This window comes from Trachurus trachurus, assembly GCF_905171665.1.
Source record: "Trachurus trachurus genome assembly, chromosome: 14".
Taxonomy (NCBI): domain Eukaryota; kingdom Metazoa; phylum Chordata; class Actinopteri; order Carangiformes; family Carangidae; genus Trachurus; species Trachurus trachurus.
The window spans coordinates 22967082-22991428 of NC_139903.1; the positions used below are offsets into that span (position 1 = coordinate 22967082).

Here is a 24347-nt window from a genome sequence, read left to right on the forward strand (position 1 = left end):
AGAGGGGGAGTGAAAATAAAATATTATTGATTATTATCACAGAGAGTTGTCAGAGGAGTTTGTCAGGATCAGAGTTGTCTAATGCTGTTTCTCTTGTATTGATTGTGTGTTTATGTGCGTACCTGCCCACAGCTGAACCGCTCAAGAGTGTCGTCCGGGAGGTTTGGGTGTGCATGGTCGGCCTGATAAGGGATGATGTCGGGCCGCTGGATGTCATATATGGCTTTGACCCTGGGCAGAGCCGCCAGCTGCTTATAGCCCAGAACATCTCCATCAGCCTTCGACTGAGAGAGAGAGTAAATGGAGTCATGGAGTCATAAATAGAGGAGTGGACACAAATAGCAAATCAGAAAGAACGAGAGAGGGATGTCAAAATACACAACAAAGATAACAAATATGGTGGCACACATAAAAACAGAGACGAAGCCTGTTTAATGACAATGTAAAGACCTGTTTCCTGTGTGAAGGCTTTAAAAAAAAATCATAATATTATAACTATAACTTTATCCTTATACCACATTTCAGTTACAGTTACAAAGTGCTGTAAATTAGTGTGACAAGTTGCCAAGAGAACAGAAAAAAGAAAATAAAACCAAAAATAGAAACCAAAGTGTGTCAAGTGTAAAAGTATATTTTGACAAAGACTAAGTATGTCTGATCTTAAGACTTTTATTTTTGAGTGTGATAGCACTTTTATATTTTGAGCCATTAAAATCAAATTAAATAGCCTACATTAAATTAATTACATTACATGGGACTCCGAAAAGGCTTTTAAAGCTGAGAGACATCTCACTATTAACAGCAAAGTGAGGAAACAGACGGACGGATGATGGAGTCTGCTCGGAGACAGACAGCACAGACAGAATGAGCTTTCAGGGAAATCCAGGCCTCTCTCTCTTCTGTCTCTGTTGTTTATATCTGATTGACGGGCTGTGACAGTGACAGCTGAAGGGGGCCTAACTGTGGCGGTGATGTCGTTACCACAGCAACGGCGGGCGCCGGCTACTCACACAGATGAGCCGGTGAGGAGATCCGAGGAGAGGAGAGGAGCCCGGAGGAGAAATGGACGCCGTCTCAGAGGTGCGCCTCAGCTACAAGGGGAGATGCAAACCGGAGGTCAAAGGTCAGATACAGACAGCTGGTGGAATCTTTAAGAAATGATAATGTCATTAAAAAAAAAAAAATCACACATACATAATGTCATCGATTTGTCATAGCACATAAATCTCAAAATCTCATCTCTAGGCAACAGCAGTTTCCTGTATTAATCTTCTTCTTTTTTTTAATATTGATGATTATTAGATTTGTTAAACACAACAAAAACACAAACCTATACAGCATACTGTATTCTTTAACATACACAAATATCACAAGTTTTTACAGTTTTTCTCGATTGTTTACACACAATTTCTGGTTCTTGAGGCACAATGGCCTCAACATGTAACTCATGCACCAACCCCCTGAACCAAGTCTGCTAAACTACAAGCACAATTCCTGCTTTACACTCAATTTGCAGTTCTATAACACACTTTTTTCAAAACACTACACACAATTCTCTGCATTTGGCACAATTTTCATGAAGAAAATCTCTTGTTTTCACGAGTAACACACTGTTATTCAAAATTCTAAAGTTAGTTTCCCTACTATTCACACTGACTCATCACATGGGTAAACACCTGTCACACAGTTTTACAATTAGCAATCAGGGCTTTAGCAAAAAAGGGCAACATAACAGGCAGTGATGGACTGACACCAAAAAGAGAGAAACCAAACAGAGAGAGAGGCCACACACACACACACATACAGTATATATAGCAGTGATCATAATGATGATGAGAAAAGAAAAGGCATTGATCACCAAAATTGCATGTCGATGGAAGGATTTGAACCTAGACTAGAACAAAGTCTTTGACTACAAAGAGTGCTGCTCTACTAGGTGAGGTACATGTCACAGTAGTCTCATCCCATCAAAATTATGTGTTCAGTCTTTCAAAATTGTTCGGCCGTAAACCAGCTGACCCTGACCGACTCTTTTTTTTTTTTTGTGGTCACATCAGCACGGCTGCATCGTCACACACCCAACTGGGTCACGTCTTCACGCATTTCATTTGTTACGGTGCATTTGAGTGTTCTGAGTATAAAAACAATATTCTAAAATATTTTACAAAACATTTACAGTTTTTCTCGATTGTTTACACACATTTTCTGAAAGCATGCCTCATACTCTCAGAACTCTACACACAAATCCAAAAACACACACACAATGGGCAAAACCCCTAACTTCTCCTGCAAAATGAAACTTTACATTCAAAACAATGTTATTTATTCTCAAAATGCTATTTTAGTCTCAAATGACACACACAAACCATCATATGACTAGACATTTATAACAACCAGTTGAACACTGATGTGCTCAGTGTAAAACACTATGATGAATGGAAAACACTTCTACTCCATTCATTATAATGACTTAGGTTTTTTTTTTTTTTACTGTAACTACAGACAGTAGGCTATATAAATGTATTGTAAAATATTTTAGAATATTGTTTTTATACTCAGAACACTCAAATGCACCGTAACAAATGAAATGCGTGAAGACGCGACCGAGGTGGTCGTGTGACGATCAATGCATTTTCTTTTCTCATCATCATTATGATCACTGCTATATGTATGTGTGTGTGTGTTTGTGTTGTGTGGCCTCTCTGTTTGGTTTCTCTCTTTTTGGTGTCAGTCCATCACTGCCTGTTATGTTGCCCTTTTTTGCTAAATGCTAAACTGTGTGACAGGTGTTTGCCCATGTGATGAGTCAGTGTGCATAGTAGGGAAACTAACTTTAGAATATTGAATAACAGTGTGTTACTCGTGAAAACAAGAGATTTTCTTCATGAAAATTGTGCCAAATGCAGAGAATTGTGTGTAGTGTTTTGAAAAAAGTGTGTTATAGAACTGCAAATTGAGTGTAAAGCAGGAATTGTGCTTGTAGTTTAGCAGACTTGGTTCAGGGGGTTGGTGCATGAGTTGAATGGTGAGGCCATTGTCCCTCAAGAACCAGAAATTGTGTGTAAATAATCGAGAAAAACTGTATATAGCCTACTGTCTGTAGTTACTGTAAAAAAGAAAAGAAAAGAAAAAACCTAAGTCATTATGATGAATGGAGTAGAAGTGTTTTCCATTCATCATAGTGTTTTACACTGAGCACATCAGTGTTCAACTGGTTCTTATAAATGTCTAGTCATATGATGGTTTGTGTGTGTCATTTGAGACTAAAATAGCATTTTGAGAATAAATAACATTGTTTTGAATGTAAAGTTTCATTTTGCAGGAGAAGTGAGGGGTTTTGCCCATTGTGTGTGTTTTTTTGGATTTGTGTGTAGAGTTCTGAGAGTATGAGGCATGCTTTCAGAAAATGTGTGTAAACAATCAAGAAAAACTGTAATACTTAGGAATATACATTTGCACCATTTAACAGCACAAATTTAAGTTGAGAGACAGATTCTTTTTTCTTACTTCCAAAGTGACTCCTAACAACTAATAATGGAAAAATAAAATAAAAAACATTTCACAAAGTGATTGTGACTGAATGTGCAACTGAAATGAAAATCAAGACCTGAATGGAACTTTGTCTTTATGACTCACCTCACATCGACACAAAACAGCATCAATCAATACCATTGAATAAGTAAGTCAAGAATAAACTACACCCTGAGTTCATGAGAGAGCTCAGCAGAACAGCACTTTAACTTAACTGCATTTAATAATAACACTGTAAGTGTTATTATTGAAGTGTTACTAAACCCTCCCCAACTTCCTCTTGTGATGAACCCACATTGATTTATGACAACACTTGCTGCTGGCAGGCAGCTGCCAAAATACAGCTCTGATAAATATTTCATATAAAAGGCTTTTTTGAAAACAGAACTTTCTGCCAAATAAAGCTACAAGACCAGTTTGGAAACACGACCTCGTCTGCGTCAACTGTGCTAATTGCAATAAATACAAAATGTTATCAAAAGTGTTATATGTCATATTCAATCATGTCTTTACAGCAACGCTACAGGCAGCTTTGTTTTAGTTAGTGCGTTGTAATACAAAGAGCTGTGTGATGCTGCTTGTAAACCAAGAATGAGAAAGAAGAAGCAGAGAAGCGGAGGACAGAAACAGAAACAGAGGGAGGGGGCAGGGGTTGGAGGTATTTTAGTATCACTCACCCTCAGTTTTCTCTCCAGCCGAACTGCTTCTTTACACATGGGGTGCCAAACCTCTGAACCTGCACACACACACACATACACACACATGCAATTTTAGCTCAGTTGACTTTGTTTATTGTGTGTGGGCTGCAGCCACAGTTTTATGGGATCCTATGAAGAGGAGATCAGCCTTTCTGGAGTGCATCAACATCAATCAACAAAACGCGCACACACAGGAGGCAGGGTGTAAACCCTGTGCAGGCGGAGTGTCTGGTCTGAGGACAGAGCATGTAAGTCTTCTGCTCTCCCCACACAGACAGACAAAGAGGACGACGGGGGACAATGGGGAAAATATTGAGAGCAGCTCTGAGGATGATGATGTCGGTGAGTCCAGCACATTGACCCAGACTGAAATATCTCAGTGACGACTGGACGGAGGACAGTGAGGTTTTGTACAGACATTAACGACCATGACAGAGTGAATCCCTCTAACGCAGATGATCTGCTCACCTTTTATTCTAGTGTCATGACATGAACAGGAAGAGACACTTTCCTTTGTGCTGAATGACATAAAGTGAAGCCCACATCCTCACCCATCGTGTAAGAGACGGAACACGTTTTTCCTTCACTTTCAGTGTTATTTCTTTTGTGATGAAGCAATGTAGTGTGTGCAGGAGCATGAGGAAAGGTTTTTCTGAATTGTGGTCGAATTAGTGCATTAAACAAGAACAAGAGAGGTCAAAAGATGAAGAGGGTGTCCTGAGAAGGAACAAAGGAGAGGTAATGAAAGAAGGAGAGAAGGAAAGAAGGAGGACGACAGAGGGGATGAATGAAGGTTATTACATTAGATTTTATTCATAACAGTAAACCACTAGGCTAATGTCAGGATGTTATATGCATGTGGATCTGATAGTGATAATGATGCTAATATATCCGCTCTGAACACACACACACGCACTAACACACGGATACACACCCGCTGACTCTGTATCATTTCCCCGGGCCTGGGGGCAGTTCAGGCCGGCAGAATGGGCTCAGTTAGCTGATCATGACTCTAATATACAACCACTATCAACACCATAAATCTGACCTGCACACACACACACACACACACACACACACACACACACACACACGCACAGAGGCAAAAAAGAAGCAGGATACACACACACACGCAGCAACCACACACACTCTCAAGCACACAAAATCAATAGTGTAGACAGAAAGCCTGCATGGTGATTCAGTGCGCCCCCGTCCTGCCCACGCTGCTCAACTTTGCTGCCGCACAGATGTATGGTCTTGGACTGGGGATCTTTTATCTCCTGGATGAGGAGAATCTAAATGCAGGAGGAAAAGGAGCTGGATCCAAAACACAGAGGTGAAATCAGTTCTGAGCAAATTAGCTGACTGAAAGTTGACACCATATAATCCTTCAAATGTTCCACCTGAGCCCTTCTGTCTCTTTTCTCACAGGCAGGAGGATTGTTTCAGTGTTTAGGCAGACTTCAACTTTATGCAAAATGAGGCTAATCGATGGACCAAAGCGGCCTACTTATCTAGACCTAGTGATATTCAAAACAGTGGATGAAGGCAGCCAGTATAAATCCAGGAAAACAACACTGACATCTGTGCTTATGCCATTTGAAATTCTAATGTTATATGCTATAAAGGCAGCAGATAATGAAATGGCCTCGGGAGTTTTGCTTTTCTTTGCGTTCTGCTGCATCATGCTGCCACGAGAAGCAGCAGCAACAACAGGCCGACGTTTCCATTCAGCTCTGAGCCGAACGTCTGCCGCCCTCAGTGTGTGTGGAGAGAGAGAGAGAAAGAGACGGAGAGAAAAGAGAGAGAGAGGAGAGAGGTAAAGGTGAGCGAGTCATTGAACAGTGTGAATGTAGCCGTCAAACTAAATTCAGCGTTGGTACAGCTGATCAGTGAAGTGTGGTGAGAAATGTAACATGGCTGAACACTTCCACTGTCAGTTTAAGAACCAGATAAAAACCTTCCTCTGTCTGTACTGGATTCATAATACAGTTTTGATGACAGAGGTGATGGCATGTGAGTCTGAATATGCCCTAAAGTAGCGGTACAGTAGTAGTGGTTCAAATATTTTTTATTGAGCTACGGAAAAACGCACATCCAGTGCAGCGTTAAATCAGTGCTCATTTTCATGACAGAAAAGAGTTAGAAAATAATATTAATATAAATTCACACCCATAAAAACAGAAAGAAAGCAAGCAAGAAAGAAGTAATTAATCAAGGGAATATCTTGGCTAAAAGGTTAGGGTAAGGAAAATATTACTATTATTATTATATAATATTAAAGCAGAAGTAAGCGGAATGTTTGTGTTAATATAAGTCTTAAATAGTTATATCTTCAGACAACAATCACTTATATAGAGTGTTTGGTCTGAAACACGGGTCTGTCAGTCACTCTGCTCTGCTGTAAGCCGAGGAGAAAACTTTCCTTGTATCCTACAACCTTTATCCAATGAGGAGAGAGAACGGCATAAAGGGGCGGTCCTCTCTGTGTGTGCAGCCAAGGGATGCGCGTGAATGTGGTGACGTAGGGACGAGGGCGGGGACTGCTAACTCCATCGGCTGACAGGAAGTTAGCCAAAACGACCGGATCACTTACTTCTGCTTTAATATTATTGGTTTTTTTTTGGGTAACTTATCACAGGTCATTAAAAAGGACAGTGTTGTTTAATCACAAACAGCAGTATTTCTTTTGTACAGTTGCGGTTGAGACATTTATCAAAATATTATTGAAAATGCATTAAAGTGCAATATCCAAATTGCAGGAGCAGCAGTTTTTTGGTGAAGGTATACGTGTCTACAGAGCTCAGTCTACGAATCATGTTCTCTTGGAAAATGCTTGTTTAGTACAAACCTGAACAAGAATCACATCTTCATCATTTATCTATTTTTTCCAGTGTAAATAAAATGAAAAATTACCACTCCAACTGGAAACATGACTTATATGGCAATAACAACATGCCCAAAAATAATCCTTTAAAAAAAAAAATCCTTCTGGAGGAGAAGGGAAGGAGAGTCAACATTTGCTCGACCTGAGCAACTACTATGACCTGCAGCATGACTGATGTCAAAGTCAGTGAGCCACAGTGGAGCAGGTATCAGGGTTTGAGATGGATGAACTGGAGGTGAACCAACTCCACAATGAAACACTCAGACTGTTCAACACTTGATGAGACGATAATCAACTATTTACCTCAGTCTGTTCATAACTTCCACTCCCACCTCCAACACATGCACACACATCCACACCACTTCTTATTCCAGACATGCATCATGAGATTGATTGCAAGGCTATGAGTGCGTGTGTGTATGTGTGTGTGGTAATTGAGTGTGTCTCACGAGGGTGATTGCTCAGCCCTCCTACATGTCTGAAGTCATCAAAAGGAGGGAATGTAACCTTGGGGCAGTGTACTGGAGCGCACACACACACACACACACACCTGCTTTCACATGCACACAAATGTGCAAAGATGCATTCAAGCAGAAACACAGAGGAATGGCGCTCGCATGTATTTACAGATTAGAACGCACATACACAGGTGCACGCACGCGCACACTTCAAGCACAATATGCAAATCCTTGGTTTTAGTGGTGTCTGTGAGCGCAGCAGCAGAATGTCAATGAGGGGAACCGGGAGGTGTCAACCTGGGTGGCGACTCCAGGACACTGTGTGTGTGTCGGGACACATGTGAAGGAACAGCAGCTCCAGGTTTAATCAGTGGGGTTGTGTTATCTGTGTTGTTGCACAAAATGTCTTTTGTTAAAGCTGCACTTCTTGGTGCTGTGCTTTTCTTTACCTTCTTTCCACCTTCGTTTCATCTCAACGACACAGTTCCAGCTACAGTGAGCTCTGTGCTCTCATGTTGTCAAGGAAGTGATGCCCTAGCTTTACACATGCATTCCTATAGAAACATTACAGCTGATATTTCTCCACTAAACGAAACTGTTAATGCAAACTACAGTAGATGATTATGAACCTAATTTACTGTATGGCACATTAAGCAAAATGCATAAAAATACAAGTCGCACACAGTGTGGCAGGTTTACGAGTGCTCTCACGTCAACCTGGATTTGAATCCATGATTGAGCTTATTAACTTTAATTAAAGAAAAACAATTTAAACCTCTGGCAGTCGGCCGCTTTCATTCAGATTAATTTTCTCGGTAGCGGCGCAGCAGAATAATGGACAGAGCAGCAGCAGGGCCGAAGGTTGAGAGGTAATTGACTCCAACCTCTGTGTGTGTATCAAGAAAACATCAAGGTGTGTGTTGTGCGTCTTTGCCACTGAGAGTAGTAATGCGTGTTACATGTGAGATCAATAACCTATATAGCGGCACTTTGTTAAAAGCAGCCATTTATCAGGTGGCTGTATCCTACCTCTCTCTGACTCACCGTCTCTCTTGGTCTCACACTTGGTCTACACACACACGCGCGCACACACACGCACACAGATGCAGAGGAAACACTCGGGCCATCTGGATACTTGCAGAGAACAGCTAATTCAATAGATGCTACAAGTCTATTTTTAAAGTCTTGTTCTCTGTACAAGTGTAGCAGCACCTGTTTGAGGCCACTGATGTCTGTTCACTGAAGTCACAATCTTTAATAACACAGTGGTGTTCTTCAAACCTCTCACCTGTCAGGTACATTTCTTCTCCTTCCAGGAACATCATGTGACAACGGGCACACTTGGCACAGGTGGGGTGGTAGTGTTTCCCTCCAGCCTGAAGGAGAGGAGAGGAGAGGAGAGGGGAGGAGAGGAGAGGAGAGGAGAGGAGAGGAGAGGAGAGGAGAGGAGAGGAGAGGAGAGGAGAGGAGAGGAGAGGAGAGGAGAGGAGAGGAGAGGAGAGGAGAGGAGAGGAGAGGAGAGGAAAGGAAAGGAAAGGAAAGGAAAGGAGAGGAGAGGAAAGGAAAGGAAAGGAAAGGAAAGGAAAGGAAAGGAAAGGAAAGGAAAGGAAAGGAAAGGAAAGGAAAGGAAAGGAAAGGAAAGGAAAGGAAAGGAAAGGAAAGGAAAGGAAAGGAAGAAATAAGACAGAGAGAGAGAGCATAAATGAGGGAAGGAGGACAGAGTGGTGATAAGAAACAGAGAAAAACAATGAAGAGTGAAGAATGGGGGAGAGGCGTGATAAGACAGGAATGAATAGGGTGGAGGAGACGAGAGCGTGTCGCTTTGTTGGTTTTCCAAAGCTGCTTCACCACCAGTCAACACTTCAGTCATTTAAAGAGGGACAGCTGCGTCTTTTTTGCAGCTTTTTATAGAGACACACACACAGACTCATGCACATACTCCCACACACACCACACATGTGCTGTGTGCATATCATTATGGAAAAATGCACTCACTTCAAGGACTCTGCCGCTGATGTACCTGCTACAGCCCTCACACCTGATCCCAAACTGGGTGTGGTAGTCAGTCTCACAGTAAGGGATCCCATCCCTGCCAGGGAGGAGGAGGAGGAGGAGGAGGAGGAGGAGGAGGAGGAGGAGGAGGAGGAGGAGGAGGAGGAGGAGGAGGAGGAGGAAGACAGAAAACAGTTTAAATTGACCTCCTGGCTTCCCCCTACTGCTCTAACATCATTAATCCTGAACCACCCTGTTGTTAAATATCTAAATTTATGAATCAACGGGAACAAAACAACAGATTCTTAAAGTTGAATAACCACTGAAGGCTTCCTTTAGATTCTTTAAAGACTGACTTAGTAATTAATCACAAATTCAAACACCACTTTTTTTTATCATTACAATGTAGTTTGAAGTGTAACAAGCTACACACAAGAAGCAGATTTAGTTTTTCAAAACAGAGGATGGATATTTCCAGGAAATCTTTGATATTCACTCATCAAAGGGGATCAAACCACCTACTTGCTGATGTACTCTCCAGTGAGCGCACAGCCACACGTTCGGCATTTAAAACAACTGACGTGCCACTGTCTCTCCAGAGCCAGCAGAGACTGACCCTGTTTGATCTCCTCGCCACAGCCTGCACAGTCTGAGAGGAGGAGGAAGAGGAGGAGAGGAGGAAATGCAGCGATGAGAGAAAAAACACACACAATTAAGATAAGAGCGGCTTCAACATTTTTCCATTCATCATCCTTCCTCTCTGTCCTTGCCTCTCTGCTCTGCCAACCTTTCTCATCACTCCTCCCTTCCTTCTCCTTCTCTTCGTCATCCCCCTCTCTCCTGTTGTGATAGTCACACTGTCTTTGCCAGATGGAGCGACCAGAACCAGGCCACAAGACTACCTGGAGCAGCGTGCCACCTTCTGTGTGCATGTGTGTTTATGTGTGTGTGGGTGTGTAGCCGCAGGGTGTGTGTCTGTGTTGTGCAGTGTTCAGCAGGTGGACGGAACAAACTCCTTTAGTGTTTTTCACCTGTAGGGGAACAACACCAACTTACATACTGGCTGAATCACATTGGATTAAAAACAGAGATATAAACTAAATATCACATATTGATTCTAACTGGACAGAGAGAGTTAATGCAGCAGCTTTAAGCTACACAACTGATCAATATTAAAGGAGAAGGCTGGCCAAAGCTTCATAATACTGTGTCTTATTCATCTGAGCTCCACTGCTGTCAAACATGATTAAAAACCCATCAATGAGCAACAGTGTATCAATCCGCAGCTGCATGTAGTCCCCACAAAATGTGCTGCTTATTCCTATCAGGAACATTTGATAAAAAACTACAATGTCCAACTGTTGTTTGAACTTACATAAGTGTTGTGAAAGTGAAACACATCTTTCATTTGCTGATAAAAAGACCATGAGATCAATCAGAAGTCAGAGCTGACTCATGACATATTCTGCTATATAATTACTAAGCTGTTTCTGCTCATTGATTTGAATTCTGTCAAATATATCTTACATTTAACAGTTATTTCTCTTTTCAATAAATGGCTCTGACATCCCCACAACCCGGCGCTGAGCTTATTATGGATGTCCATGATACATCACTCATCATTACATAAACAAAAAATGTGTCCAGTGTAAGTATGATGCAGATTTCATGTCTGTGCATATATTTGTGTGGCACAGACTTGTGGGCGTGTGTGTGTGTGTGTGTGTGTGTTTTGTTTCCTTACAGCTTGGTCCGTGGACCTTGACGGGCTTGTCGGTGTTCAGAGAGAGTGAGCACTGCTGACACACACACTTCTTTCCACAGAAGGTCACCCTGTCGCCGATTGGGAATGGGCTCCTGAAAACACACACACACATATGCAAACACAAATGTTTCAGTTATGTCTTGCAGATTTGAGTATAGGAATTCTGTTCTGTGGATTGTTTTATTTTCTTCCTCTTTGTGAATTCAGAGTTCAGAGAGTCTGTTGCTTTGCCTGAATGTACACTGTCAAAGACCTGATGTCCTGTGCTTTGGATGTCTTCCATGCAGCCACCTCCCTATGACGTCCATGCAGCACAGTGACAGAGCACTTTGTTCCCTAAAAAGCAGCAGCCAACTAGAGAATGCATTTCCTGAGGGAAATACGGGTGAATGCTGAAAGCTGGAAGTTGAATGAGCTGAATAAATTGTTGCTGAATTAAGTGAAGAAATAGCTGAATCAATCTTGAAAAGATGAAACAATATCTGAAGAGTAAAACTAAAACATGTAAGAAGGAGGCTGTATGAAATGGTTAGAAATTACTGGAATTGGGGCGGTGCGTTTTCCTTCTTTCCTGTCTCTCTCTACTGTGTGCTATCAAATAAAGGCAAAAAGCCAAAAAATATACTTAAAAAAAAAAAAAAAGAAATTACTGGAATTGTTGAAGATCTGTATGAAGAAACTGAAAGGCTGAAGTCTACTCTAAATAATCTTGCAGCACAGTGACAGAGCACTTTGTTCCCTAAAAAGCAGCAGCCAATTATGTTTCCCTCAATTCATAACTGCCCAAACAACTTCCTAGGAAACAGGGTTGATTTTTTCTTTAATCTCACATTAGACATGATTACAGTGAGATGACAGACAGTTGTTTCAGTACACTTCTCAGTTGTACATGTATGCATCTCTTCTGTGTAAAGGTTTGGGCTCAGAAAGGTTGTTGTGGGAGCTGAGTCAATGTTTTGACCAAAAAAGAAGTAATTTGTGAGACACAGTTTCATTGGAATGTGCTGACTCAGCCATTTTCAAGATGAATAAGCCTCATTCGCAATCTCGGTGTAATGTGTTCTCATTAGTGGAGTGGTACACGTACACACACACGCACGCACGCACGCGCGCACACACACACACACGCACACACACACACACACACACAAAACTCTGTCCAGCTCGAGCCAACTAAAACCTAATGATCCATCCCCTCGTCTCAAACAGACTGAGAGTCAGCCTATGGACTGTACCACTCACCACATTCACGTACCTGTATACCAGTCAGTTTTAAGGTAACTGGAATGATTTATATGCCATATGACTATTAAAGGGACAACGAGGAGTTTTGGAAAAGCAAAGTGTTTTCACACTTCATTTATGAGCCTCCGCGCGCACCGTAGAATTCTTCGACCAGCGCAAGACAGATCATGTTTTCATTCATCAAGAATTAAAGTCAGAGGATCAAAGAGGTTCAGTTACCGTCGTAGTCGACCCGACCATAAACAGCGATTCGGCGGCGTTATTCTCATGAGCGTCCGCGAAACCGAAAGTAAGGAAACGCTGGTCGGCTCGCCCAGCATTTCCGCCACCACTAATAATAACCAAATAACGATAGAGACAAAACGATTTATTTATCGAAAATGGAGCTATTAACAAGTGTGGGTAGCGTAGATTCATCCACATTAACGTGAGACTTTTTTTTATAACCAAATAGAAACTCCCCGTTGTCCCTTTAAAGTGAGCGCAGCCAACAGCCAACAGACATGAAGCATCTTCCATATGAAAAATATAACTTTTCTTAATCTCTTCTCTTCAGCTTCCTGCTCCTCTCTGATACACAGGTACTGTACCACCAGTGGCCCTGGGGCTGTGGAGTTTGAAAGATGCAAGTTGCATTAATGGGAAGTTGGCACCAAAGGGCAACAACACTCTGCTGCTTCTGCTGATAGTTGCTTCAATTTCCATCATTCCTTTTTTTTTTTTTTTTTTTAATGTGTCTCTCACAAGTCACCACACATTTGCTAGTGGAAAACTAAGTAAGTAAAGTTTCCTTTTGAACTAGTAAGATAATTCAAATTCATTGGAAATCATGGGTACAAAATGAGGCTCTGTATAGTATGCTGTTATATTCAAAACCTGGGAGGTCACAGTAAACAAATACCATAGGCTACTTTACTGACTTGTTTTTCCATCCTTCATTTTCTTATTTTCAGTAAAGCACTTTGTGAAACTGGCGAAGGCAGGGTTTCAGCATAGTTTAGCCCTTTTAACATTGATCAAAAAACCTGTTACAACCTGTCGATATCCCTGGAATAAGTTTAAAAAAGATTCAACTGTCAATTAACGTGCACATGGGGGCTTTGACAGATTTACAGGACTATTCACCTGGGGACGAGTGTGACACATCACTGTTTCTCAACTGTATCTCAGTGAGGTGTGCGTGTGTGTGTGTGTGTGTGTGTGTGTGTGTGTGTGTGTGTGTGTGTGTGTGTGTGTGTGTGTGTGTGTAAGCGCTCCATAAGTGCATATGAGTCTCTTTTTGCAGCTGTGTTTGTCCTCAGTCTGATGAGAAAGACAAACAAGATTGGCTTTTATTAGTAGGTTTACGAGCATTACAAGCAGAGTTTACTTGCTAATTTTGGTGGGAAAAGCACATTTGATTAGTTCATTTTAATGAGCTACAAAAAGTGAATTCCTGTGAATACTTAAATGAAGAACCATGTATTGTGTTTCAAGGATCTGCAACAGTCACACTCTGCAGACGATATGCTCTGGTGTGCAAAGATCAGTGAAAGAAAATGCAGAGAGAGGAGTTTCCTTTTCTCGTGCATCACTGTTTTTCTGTTGTGAAGGGCTGTAACTGTGGTAGGTGAGCAGACTTGCAAAGTAATAAATACACAGGATGTGGTGCCATGTGTCTTGCCATGAGTCTCATTTGCTGCTGTTGTTTTTGTCATCACGACACATAACAGTGCCGTGAGGATCCCTGAGGACATGACACATTGTAGAGCTGCAAATGATGGTGTTAGAAGAACATGCTGGGAGAAATATCTTCATTCATTATCACTAACTTGGCCTTTGTAACTTTCACTAGATTGCGATTTATGATTTCAATTCTATATTCTTATGTGGATTTAAAGATGAGTTATGGTTTAATGGTTTATTTTATTTGTGTATCTTTGTCATAGAATGTCAAATTTACCTGTCTGTTTTGCATCAGGTCTCAAAATGTTCAAACGCTTCTCCTTTACCTGCAGATGCTGCAGACGAAGCAGTGTGGGTGGTAGGTCCTCCCCAGGGCAGACACCACCTCTCCAGTGATGTACTTGTTACAGCTGTCACACTGGGTCCCATAGAGCCGCTGGTAGTCCTCGGTGCAGATGTACTCTCCAGAGTGGTGGAAGAAACCCGAGCGAACCAAGTCACAGCCGCACACTGAACAGATGGAGAGAACAAACCGAGCCGGCTCACTTTACTCTTTTCTCTACGGAAGACTGAAACAAACAGAGAGGTTACTGAATATAGACACTGTGTGGCAGGCGCGATATAAACAAAACTGCGGGAAAAGAAAAAAAAAGACGATCAAAGGTCATGTTTTCATTTCTGAACGTTCAGTTGTCAACTTGCAGTGGTAACACAAACATGAATATTAATCCAATAATCAAGAAGTTTCACCTTCTGGACTGAGTGAAGGTAGAGAACACAACACATGCATGTGTGTGTGTGGTGATTAGGAGGAGGGTGTGGGTGTGTGTGTAGGGGGGCTGTAGAGAGTGCAATCTGTTGTCCTGTCTGACCTCTAAAGGGTTAAGACTATAATCTGGTTTTGGGGCTCAGACCCGCAACTATCTAATCTGTTAATTTATACATCATGTTATGTCTGGGCAACAGAAAATAATATTAAACAAATAATTACATATAAGCTTGAGTCCACTACCAGATGATCTGTATACATACAGACAGTAAGGAAGCCAGGAGAGGTGTTAATCAGCTGCAATATGAAGTGCAATGGTGCCATCATGAGAGAGAGTTTCTGGGTGGAAAGGAAGTCTAAGAGGATTTCCATGACTAAGGCTCTAGAGAAGACGAGATTCACCCAAGAAGTGGAGGCCAAGAGAACAAATGTCCTGTTCTCCTAAGACTCATCCGGGTTTAGGGAATAATGCTATAAGGGCATACAGTACCCACGCAGAGCTGAGACCAAGCAATACCAGAGGGAACTATGGGAAAAAGAGGTATCACACACACAACACTGATGCCAAGTGGCTGGTGGACCCAAAACGAACCAGTCAACATCACAAAGACAGACTTCATATAACAAGCCTCAGGAATGAAGAGCTGCACAGGACCTGACATGATCCACTCCCACTGGCTGAAGAAGTGGCTGGTAAATGGTAAATGGATCACTTATAGCACTTTTCTAGTCACTCGGACCACTCAAAGCGCTTTACAATGTAATGGTCGCATTCACCCTTTCACACACATTCATACAGCACTGTTCGCAGACAGGCTTTGGAGATTGGAGATAATCATTCACACACATTCACACAGGGCAGGTGTGGGTTCAGTGTCTTGCCCAAGGACACTTCGACATGCAGACAGGGGGAGCCGGGGAATCGAACCACTGACCTTCCGGTTAGTGAACGACCCGCTCTACCACCTGACCCACAGCCGCCCATCACCACATCATGGTCATCACCACAAATCGCCAGACAGACGCTCACCGGCCTGGCCGACACAAGGCAGGACGATCTTGACCATGACAGAGCCACATAAGGGTACAACACCACCAAACTACACAAGTCTGTATACATAAATATAAACATATACTGTACATACAACAGTTTTATATGTATTTATGGAAGCAGTGTTGTTTGATAGATGCACGTCCAGGCTCAGAGACTGGTGAGTACACACAGACACACTGTGTTAACTGTACATACTGACAGCTTGATGTATGGCTTTTATTTAGCAAATGCAAAGTCTTCCAGCCAAATGATTGCTTCTGGTCCAGCTGTGCCGAGGGTGAGGAGGCTTCTGCTGAGCCGCTTGGTTGGACACTTTAAAAGGTGCTGAACGATGATTTGCTTCACCTAGCAGGGAGATGGGAGCGGACTCCTACAACCCCTAAAGGTTGTGTGTTTTATAGTATTTATAGTAGCCTGCACCACACCAGAGGAAAATCTTTTCATAATGCCACCAATGTAAAAAAAAAAAAAAAGTTAATCCACATAATGAATTGAAATCAGCACATATCTGTAGTTAACCTGCCCAGTCAGAGGAGATATACACTGCAGTATACAGAGCAGCATCATGATACAGTCTGTATGTACTGTAGGCTGAACATCTGAAAGGCGGCCAACGGATCAAGATATCTGACAGTGAACTGAATGTCTGCTCTCTAATTAAGCTAATGGCTCTAAACCCAGCGGAGTGAATGGAGCTGATCTGATCCCAGCCAGTGTGTTAAGTGGCTCAGACGCAGAGACAGAGAGAGGGAGGGAAGGAAAGAGAGAGATACTGTAGAGAAAATAAAACTGACCGGAAACCACTGATACAGTACATTAAAGCAATTTTTAACTAAACTTTATTTCTTTTCTTAATATAACCCTGGAGCCAAATATGAATCATTTGATTTTCATTTAGAAAATCCTCCAACCTTGGAATCAAGTCATAAAGACTTTCCTTTAGAAATCATACTCTTGTAATATTATGTAAATATTTACACGGTCTCTATTCACTGCACATTTTATCACTGAACATCTGACTATAAAACAAGCATTGCTGCCACAAGCCCCATCATTGTAAACAGTGCAGGCAGTTTGTTGCATAGAATTGAGGCAGTGAGCATTTATTTGTACAGCACCTTTCACCAGCAGAGCTGTTTAGTGTTTTACATGAGATATGAAAGGCAAAGACCATTTAACATAGACACATATGAATATGATTTGAAAGAGCAAACAGGGAAATAAAAATTAGAACACAGCTACAGTTCAATGCAATATTTTGATTAATAACCCTAAATTTAATATAACTTGACATTTCTAGTCAACTCATGTGAACATGACTTTATGAAGACTCTGACAGCAACAGTTCGTATTTTGTTTGTCCGTCTGCCTTTTAGCATATGAACAGTGAGTCATTCAGCCTACTGAATATGAATGCATATAATAATTCTTGAAGTATTAGACTTTTTTCATGATTGTTATAATATGGCTGTACATTTTAAATTCCAAAACCAGTTTTACGATTTTTCTCCTCCTCCTTTTTCCTTTTGATTAATTACCTGTAACTAGAATCGCTGCCTCGGGGTCGTTCACCTCTGCCAACCAGACAAATTGCAGGAAATATGGTCACCACCTCCCCTTCTGCTCCTGACTTACAGCCTTGAATAATGGCTGGAGGTGTTTTCACAGAACATAATGATGTCACAGTGAAGCTGACCTTTAACCTTTGGATGTAAAATGTCATCCCCTCATTTTTTAATCCTATTAGACATTTGTGTTGAATTGTGAATTCAATTTTAATTCTTGAGCAGTGGCCACAAATTTGTTGAGAGGTCACTGTGACCTTAGACCTTTAACCAGCAAATCGTATGTAATCTATGCATGACACAGATTATATTGCAGTATAAACAAGTTCATATTTATTGTTATATAACTGATTGATGTCCTCGGGATTCAGCTGGTTTGAAGACGCTTAAGCTTCTCATATGAAAAAAAGTGGCACATCCCAGTACAAACCGTGTAGCGCTGTTGTTTTCTGTGTCCTACTGTATGTCTCTGATATGTTATTCTTGTCATGGCAAAGCTGCTGTTGTACAACTTTAAAATGCCAGCCTGACCTTTATCAGTCTGCCTGAGACATAAGCTGCTCACAGTGGAAGAGTAACCGCTACGCTAACACACACTCTCATGTGTGCATGTGCTGTACTCACAAACTGTACATCAACACACACAGTTGTGAGGTTTTCTGCCAGGTACCACAACATGATCCATAAACAGACATATGGATATACATGTTTCCACTGTCCCTGTCTCCAGTGGACACTCACATGATGGAGGCTGAGTCCCTCTCACCCTTCAGACATCCATCACTGTCTCAAGTGGAAAACTATTAAGCTGTGAAGGAAAACAAAGGAGATAGGGAGCTGCTCCGACTTGGCCTCTCTGGAGGGACCTCTGTGATATTTGGATTTCAGATCTCAAGCCAAATTAAAAAAAAAAGTCCTTACAGACCATAATCCATGCATGAGTATTTACACAGTCTGCATTTATTGATAACACTTTGATTTCCGCTAGGACGTGTTCAATGTTAGGATCTCAATAAACAAGACCATGAAGTAATATTTGAATACAGTCGTTTTGCTGTATTTTTCTTCTCCTGGGTGAGCTTTCATTCTGTTTAATGGGGTTTTTATAGTCTAGTCTCTTATTAGCCATGCCAGCTGCTTGGCTCCAGGCAACAGCAGTTTTCATCTAGATTGAAATATTTCAATAAGCATTTGCAAAGAAATCATCTATAGTCATTTGTGGAAGAAGCCAACTGAGTTTGGCATCACCATGAGTTTCACAGTTGTTTTTTTTAAGGTCAATGTTTTAACAGATGTTTGCCATGAAGTTTGGTATGAGACATTCATTATCGTCAGGACGACCTGTAACCACTTTGATAATCCTCTGTCTTTTCATGTAGCAGCACCTCAAACCAAGTTTAGAACTAAATAAATGCCAAGGTACTGACATTCCCACCAGCCTAGCTGTACTTAAAGGGATAGTTCAACATTTTGGCAAATTTGCCTATCGCCATAATCCCTATAGTCATAGCAGTAGGTTCAATACCTTTAATTATCGGTGCATGTTGTTTTGAGATCTGCGGGGCAGAGACGCCAGCTGCTCAGCAAACAATATAAAAAAACAACAACAAAAAAAACAATATAAAATACACGATCCAACAACTCCAAAATGCTCTCATGGACAAGTTGTGACCTGCACATTCATAATCAAATGTAATGAACCTACTCCTATGACTATAGGGATTATGGCAGTAAGCAAATTTGGTTTAAAAAAATGGTAAAAAAAAAAATTAGTCCAGTTCGTTAGCGTTGTCATTGTTAGCATGACTATATTTCAACAAGGATGAGAGAGCGACGCCAGACGGGCAAACATTTTACAGGAGGAAACTGATGTTTTGGACCAGGAGGTCCAAGTTCACCGTGGCAGAATATATAATGGTAACACTGAGCAGAAGTAGTCTGGGAGGAGGTTACTAATACGTTAATCAGACACAGAATCAGTCGCCACCCTGCGCTGCGCCACGAAATTAGAGCCCTCTCTCTTGCTCTGAACAATGGTAAAACAAAAACCATGTGACTGCTTTCAGGTCACAACTCTTCATTTGTTGGACTGTTCCTCAATGGTGGATGATTATCATTACTGATGGTCCTCATCTGAGACATAGCAGCAATGCTGGTGATGTGAATGTGAGCTGCGGTACTGCAGTGTGGTTACTTTTTACCACTTTGTCTTTGCTGGCTTCTTGTCTGTCCTATCAGTCACTGAACTCAGCCAATCACACTGAAAATCAGCTTTTAATATTTCAGGCCCAGCATTGAGACATTGGTCCTGTGGATAAAACTCAGGAGTGTATAAAACTCAGTAGGATCTAGAAAGAGGCTTTGTTATTTACAAGTAAAATTTTGTATTCCAAAATACAACTGGTTATTCCTACATGCACTGTCTCAAAAAGGCCTGTTTGGTTACAGCATGCAGACAGGCTCAGTGTATGTATGAACATGGAGTCATAAGATCAGAGTAATTCCTCTTAAAACCAATTGACCTGTCAAGAATTAAACCCAATGCAACATGTCTCTAAATAATTTGATTAAACTTAAGATTTCATGTTTTAGATTTACAGTGTCATTATAATAGAAGCAGAAAATGCCACAGCAGACAACCCACAGAATGTAAATGAGCATGCGCCTTCATGCTACCATCCATTACTCCCTCTCTGTCACTTGACATTTCAGTCTTCCATGGGCAGTCGGGACAAATTTTCCCACAGCAACTTGAACTTGCTGTTTGAAGCTTAATGTTAAAATAGGTCAAAGACTTGTCAGTCGCGTCCATGTCGGACCTGTCAAGCGAGACCTTTTGACCTCCTGTGACCTCGGTCTGACCTTCCCTGGCCCCATCTGTTGTCCCGAACCCTGAAGGTTTTCTACATTTAGTCTGTGCTGTGTGTGCTGAGTCAGCAGAGAGCGGACAGTTCCCGTGCAGCCAGCTGAGTCCTGGGAGTCAAATGAAGCCCGGCAGCTCAGACACGGTCTTATAGCGTGCAGTGATGAAAAGTCTGGTCTGTCATATTAAAGATTGCTAAGACGATCAAAAAGTGGGTTGGATTTTCCTGTATTACAGTAAATTCACTGATGTTTGTTTCGGGTAAACAGTTGATCCAGTAACAGCATTTTTACGACCATGTACAACCATCTGGAGAGTTGTACAGGCTCCACTCTGTCTTACTGTAGTGAAGTGGGTATACAGACAGACTCCAGTGAGACAGCTGTCTGTTACGACCCCAGGAATCCTCAGCAAACCAACTGCATTTAATGACTTAAGTATGAAAGTTTCAGCAGGTAAACTATCCCACAGTTTTATTTCAGACATGGAGGCAGTTTGTGTCTGACTTCTAATGACCTTGAGAGGTCATTGACCTCTCCTTTCCAGTCTTTGCCCATTTTACCATTATAAATAATACTATTTCCATACCATTTCCCCCTGATAAAGATGCTAATTTGCCCCTATGGCAATGTAATATAATTTTGATAAGAGCAGTGGAATCAATGCCCAGGTATAAAGGTAGCTAGAACTTATAAAAGCAGACAGACTCTGCTGCATGTTCCAAGGGGACATGACTAGCTTGCAAATCAGCAAACATCCAATCTGAAATCCCTGCATATCTGAAAACTAACTTGTGGTTCAAATAAACACAGGAGAAAGTGTCATGCTTTGGTCATAAAATGCACAATACTCTCCATACACATTTATGTGCTGCACTATTAGAGGTAACTCTGTCCTGTATAATTTATTCTCACCTGATGAGAAATTTCACAGTAAATAGTTAAAATTCATGTGATTAGTATTAAAGATGAAGACATAAAGAAATACGAGTGCTGTGCTACTTGCTAATAAGTCAAATCCAAGACATAAGGAGGCTTTTCTTGCTCTTTTTTTACTGCTTGGCAATGCTCAGAGGAGTTATTTGTATGTTCTGCAATTGCTACATGGCTATTTTTAGCATGAACATTTGTTTACTTATCAGTCTAGAGGAAACGTGAGTTCGGTATAAAACTTCATCCCTCTGCTGAAAGGACAGATGTGTCTGTGTACTAATGTCAGTGCTAACTACATTTTGCTTCAATTTGTTTTTTGTCCCTTACTCGAGTTTGCATATCACCCGCTAAACTTTTGGCACATCTGGATCACCTCATCACTTTCTGATACCAAGTCAGTTTAGCCTCCAGTCTGTATTGCAGATGAAGCAGGGCTCAGAGGGCAAATTATAACTTATTGTAATTTATATACAATGATGACTCAAGTTTTTGGGAAGTAAACAGATACTAATATAGCAAAACGTACTGTTAAAGCTGTCTAACTCTGAATTGCAGACTAAGATTTAAGAGGAGGTAGAAGTAAGAGAAGTCTTGTACAGAAAGCAAACAAACAATGAGGGCACAAATAAATAAAATAAATACAAATTAATAAATAAAGTGATGGTATTTCTCCTCCCTTTCATCCCAGTGTGTACTCCCTTCTTCTGCTCCACCACTTCTACTCCTCACCAGCCTCCTACCGACCTTTCCTTCAGGTTCAGCTGCAGTTCATTGGAGGCAGTGAAGTATTTAAATACTCCTGATCTGCGTCTGTTAACTGTGATTTGTAGCCTATTAGATTCAAGTGCTGCGGGTGTGGACGCACAAATGAAAACACACACAACCGGCAGAGGGGCGGCATGTAATGATTTCTTTGTTTACCACCAGCGGCTGAAGTGCAGGGTCGAGGGGGAAGAAAGACAAAGGAGGCAAAGGAAAGACAAAGATTTGTGAAAAAGCGATGTAAATGAAGATAGACGCATGAAACGATAAACTCCCGGAGGCGGCAGGCCCGTTGCACATGTTGACTGCCTCATCTCTCTGATTTAGCTTCCAGATACACCGGGAAGAATAAACACAAGTGCACCGGCACACACTGACCCACTGTGTGAGGACACACAAAGGAAAAAAAGAGTGCTGCAAAGCAGAGCTGATACAGCGGTTAGCGCTTTGCAGTTTGTCCTTGAAGTCTCTTCTGAAGAAAGAGCCAAGCCAGTCTGTGTCTGTGTGGCTCAGCGTTCACTAACACTGATAAAATACGCAGTACCTTCTCTCCTCTACAACACAAACTTGTTTGAATCTGCTTGAAATTCTGTTCAGAAGGTGAAGCACCTGCTACACAATCCATCCAAATAAATTAGTGTGCGCTTGTTGTACACCACCTTCTCTCAGACATTCTTTAACTGATAATGACCTAAAAAAAAGAAGCTTATATAATAGAGGCACGGTCCTTTATCTCAAAGTGCCTTGCGAAATGTTTTGATGCGCAGTAAGACTCAGACTATTTGGGGTGTTTGTCCTATTTTCCAGTCGTCACTGAAGTGGTTCTTTGCTAAAGAGATGCTGTAAGGTCACAGATGATGCACATGGCTCAATTTTCTGGTTGAAAAAAAAAAACAGAGGGGAGAGGATTATTTTAGACATGAAGCTGAGAGGAGACATGGAGAAAAGAGGAGGAGAGGCAAGATGGGAGTCAAGGGAGAGATTAGAGGAAGCTGAATGGAGAGAAAGCATCATATGTGAGGAGAAAGGGAAGCAGACAGCAAAGTGAAGGGATGAGGATGTGGAAGGAGAGAGGGAGAGACAGGGGGTGGGACCCAGGGGAGGTATCAATGAGGCTATCGATCTGTCCATCCAGCACACGTCTGCCGTCCTGTCACTGTCTTCCCTCATTTATTCGCATCATCAACATGGGATGGATTTCTTCGCTGTAGCTTCTCTGAATTTGAGCGTGATCGGTATGGACGGGTGGATCAAAGGGGAGGAAGGGGGAAAAGGGGAGAAAATGGGAAGTCTAACCAGTCTAGGGCCTAACCGAGGGATTACACTGCCACAATTATGTGACATATTATGGATTCTGGCGACATTGTTAACAGAGGAGACGAGACTTCATGTCTCCAAAAACCCAGCAGGACATGGGGATAATCCAGAAATCGCTTGAAAACAAACATGTTCCATATTTTATCACAGTGTCAGCAGAGCAGAGCGGCATCTTTTTGTTGTCTCCTGACGTTTTCTCTGCGCTTCTGCATTCTAATTCACACTGACGGGAAACAGAGTTGTCAAGACGTTTCACTCAAAATTACAAGTGTCGACCTCTCGGGGGCCCTCAGTGGAAAGTCAGTGGATCGACTCAGTCAGTGGGGTTCATCCTCTGGAGACAACAAATGTCTGTTCAAATGTCACAACAATATCCCCATAGCTGCTAGTGTCACAGAAAACAACCTTATAATGAAACTCATTCAACAGTTTCAGCAATAAAATCATGATATAAAAGGTAAATACAGTAATACAATGGTCTGTCTGTCTGTCTGTCTACTTTATGTAGGCTACTGTATGTATGTATGTATGTATGTATGTATCTATCTATCTGTCATCCCCCTCTGTCTGCCTTTCTTTCTCTCTTTATTTCTTTCTATCTACCCCGTTTCTTTGTCTTTTTACTTTTCTTTCTTTCTTTCTTTCAATCTATCTACGTACCTTTCTATCTATCCCCCTTTCTCTGTATTCTTTCTTTCTTTCTTTCTTTCTTTCTTTCTTTCTTTCTACCCCCTTTCTCTGTCTTTTTACTTTTTCTGTCTTTCTTTCTCTCTTTCTTTTTTCTGCCCCACTCTATCTCTATCTCTCTATCTATCTATCTATCTATCTGTCTTTCCATACACCC

The 24347-nt window shown here is 41.5% G+C and overlaps 1 protein-coding gene across 1 annotated transcript in view; it reads right to left on the reverse strand.

The window, feature by feature from the left end:
• The window catches only part of LOC310996952 (actin-binding LIM protein 3-like), a gene marked incomplete at both ends in the record, with an annotated part of 47548 nt that overhangs the window by 17421 nt on the left and 5780 nt on the right, over window positions 1-24347 (reverse strand). Inside the window, 8 exons of the mRNA XM_083986501.1 lie at window positions 123-284; window positions 1011-1091; window positions 4209-4267; window positions 8863-8950; window positions 9570-9663; window positions 10089-10215; window positions 11311-11423; window positions 14568-14751. Of these exons, the coding sequence (XP_083842627.1) occupies window positions 123-284; window positions 1011-1091; window positions 4209-4267; window positions 8863-8950; window positions 9570-9663; window positions 10089-10215; window positions 11311-11423; window positions 14568-14751 (908 nt within the window). The remainder of the gene's footprint in view (window positions 1-122; window positions 285-1010; window positions 1092-4208; window positions 4268-8862; window positions 8951-9569; window positions 9664-10088; window positions 10216-11310; window positions 11424-14567; window positions 14752-24347) is intronic.